The sequence below is a fragment of the Bidens hawaiensis genome, unplaced genomic scaffold (genome assembly GCF_021521415.1).
Source record: "Bidens hawaiensis isolate Kalapana, Puna unplaced genomic scaffold, B.hawaiensis_p1.1 tig00009513_1, whole genome shotgun sequence".
Taxonomy (NCBI): domain Eukaryota; kingdom Viridiplantae; phylum Streptophyta; class Magnoliopsida; order Asterales; family Asteraceae; genus Bidens; species Bidens hawaiensis.
In genome coordinates, this window is record NW_027491706.1 from 517359 (window position 1) to 519998 (window position 2640).

General features: G+C 33.4%; 1 protein-coding gene across 1 annotated transcript; it reads right to left on the minus strand.

The window, feature by feature from the left end:
• Positions 1-375: 375 nt before the first annotated feature.
• Positions 376-955, minus strand: LOC143532624 (uncharacterized). The gene is made up of 2 exons (XM_077027626.1): positions 737-955; positions 376-630 (listed from the first exon to the last, which is right to left on the minus strand). The coding sequence occupies exons 1-2, from the start codon at positions 953-955 to the stop codon at positions 376-378; spliced, it is 474 nt and encodes a 157-aa protein (XP_076883741.1).
• Between the last annotated feature and the right edge of the window lie 1685 nt (positions 956-2640).

Here is a 2640-nt window from a genome sequence, read left to right on the forward strand (position 1 = left end):
TGGTTGAAGTACTAGGTTGAACTTTAGATTGTAGCAATAAAGCCATCAGATCATGATATTGTTGCTGAGTTATTCCTTGTTGCTGTTTAGGCTGACTTTGATCACTTTTTCCTTGATCTTCAGCAAGGTTAGAAAACTTCTATCCTTTGAACTTAAAGTCTTTGGGGAAACCAATCAGTCTATAACATTTGTTCACTGAATGGCCATTTCTCTTACAATGGGTGCACATCAAAGTTCTTTTATTTTCCACTGTTCCTCCACTACTTCTTGCATTCATAGATGCAAAAGATGTAGTTAAATCAAGGGTGGTGTGATTTCCTTTTTTTTCTCATCTTGCATTAGAGTACTATATGCACGGTTGATAAAAGAAGGAGGCTACATCATCATAATGTTACTTCTGATCGTGTCATAACTAGGATTAAGGCCAACAAGGAATTGTATCAGCCTTTGGTCCTCATCTTTCTTAGCAAAAAAATGAGCAGCTCCATAAGTGCATGAGGGAATGGTATTAATCGCATTAAGCTCATCCCTATTTGACTTCAGTTTGGCAAAATAAGTAGCAATATCACTGCTTCTTTGAGTGATTTGGCAAAGGTTCTTTTGCAACTGATAAAATTTAGCACCATTTGTCTGACCATAGCAGGAATTAAGCTCATTCCAAAGAATCTAAGCAGTTTCAGCATACAAAACACTACTAATGATGTCCAGTGAGAGTGTTGAGAACCTATGATATCACCATGTCATTACAACGCTGCCAAATCGCCAGTTGTTGCTCGTTATCTGGCATGGTTAAAGTGTTGTTGATGAAACCGAGCTTGTTGTTAGCTGACAGAGCAGTCGTCATTGCTCTTTTCCAAGCTCCGAAACTAGTACCATCAAAGAATTTAGAAACGAGAATCATACCGGGATGATCCGAAGGGTGAAGGTAAAGAGGGTTGGAGAAATCAATGGTCATATTTGTAATAACATAAATGCAAAAGCTGCCATTGAAAAACATAGGAAAATGAAACAAACGCACGAAAAGAAAGAACAGAAGACTTATGCACCGTATATTACGGCGTATAAGTATATACGCTGAGACTTATGCGCCGTGTAAGTGGAAACTTATACGGCGTATAAGTTGATCAAAATGAAAAAATCAAGATTTTGAGCGAGAAAGAAAGAGAAAAGATCTGGAAACTTTGAGAAACTGTTCAGAAATAAGAATATGACATGTTTTGAACTTTTAATGAGGTTTAAATGGTTAAAACTTCTGGAATGATGAAAAAAGGGAGAAAAGAGAAGAAATCTCACAATATATTGAAAGAAACAAACCAAATTGATCAAAGAACAATCAATTTCTGAACAAAACACAAGAATGGCCAAAGAAATTGATCAGATGAAGATGAGAAAACCGACGAAACGAGAGAAACCGGTTGAAATGAAAAGCAGGATTAAGAACCTTTCTCTGATACCATGTAATCGTTGAAGAATGATGACACGGAAAGAAAAGAAGAAATGTAGCATAAAGGAAAATTTTATTATCTCAGAATGACATTATATTGAAACAAGAAACAAAGAACAACATATATATACAAACATACACAGCGTATATGTCCTAGCATATAAGATATATGCTTACACAATTTAGCTGCTAGCTTAATTCTTGACGATTACGTGGTGTATGTGTCACTCTCATGTATTCAGAAGCGTTTCCTTTATTAGAGTTCAATTGGGTTCCCGGCGAATAGATAGGGTTGTGAGGCGTGCATCTCGGAGCTAGTTATTGTTTATCAATCTTAGGTACGCTAATTCCATTAACACCGTTCAAATTAAGTCCGGATTTTGAAACATATTTGTAAATTTTTGTTCTTCTAATTTAACGTTAAATATAAACTTATCTTTGTTTAACATAAAACTAGGATGGAGCCCGTGTGATACACGGGTTGTTAAAAAAATTAAAAAACTGAGTCACGGGTTATAACATAACTAAAAGGGTTTGTGTCCCATGTTGTGTTTAGAAGAAGAGATGATAAAATAGGAAGCTCCTCACATGACATTTACGTGACATCTTATGTAGAAGCCCTAGAATGATGTCATGTGGGAAAATCATCTTGCTTTAATATTAGATTATACACTTTTGACCTGTAAACTCGTAGTACCTCTGTAAAAAAAATTAGCAAATTGATCAAAATGTGGAAACCGGTTATTATTTTTTAGGTAATAACTAACTTGAGATAATTAGAAATTGTTAATAATATAAGTATAAGAAAGTCATAATAATTCTAAGAAAGTCATAATTGGTTTATTTGAGGTAATTAATAAATATTAAATATTACTAAATGCATTAATTGTCAAATGATTTAACATAAAAATGTATTAAATTGAAGGAGTGGTAATTAAAAAATTAGTTAATTAGATGGAATATGTATAAATGAAATTGATTAGTTGGCACCCTATGTAAATGACATATTTAAAGGACATGTGTAACATGTATTGCTTTAATATATTAGTTAGATAGTTAGAGATATAAAGGACAAACTGTTTAAAATGATAAAATGGATCAATCGTGTCACCAAACCTTCCTGTTTTTGATAGTGTTATACTTCCTTTAATTTGCCGGTAACTATTAGTTTATGTTGGAATTTGTGGTATCAAAAT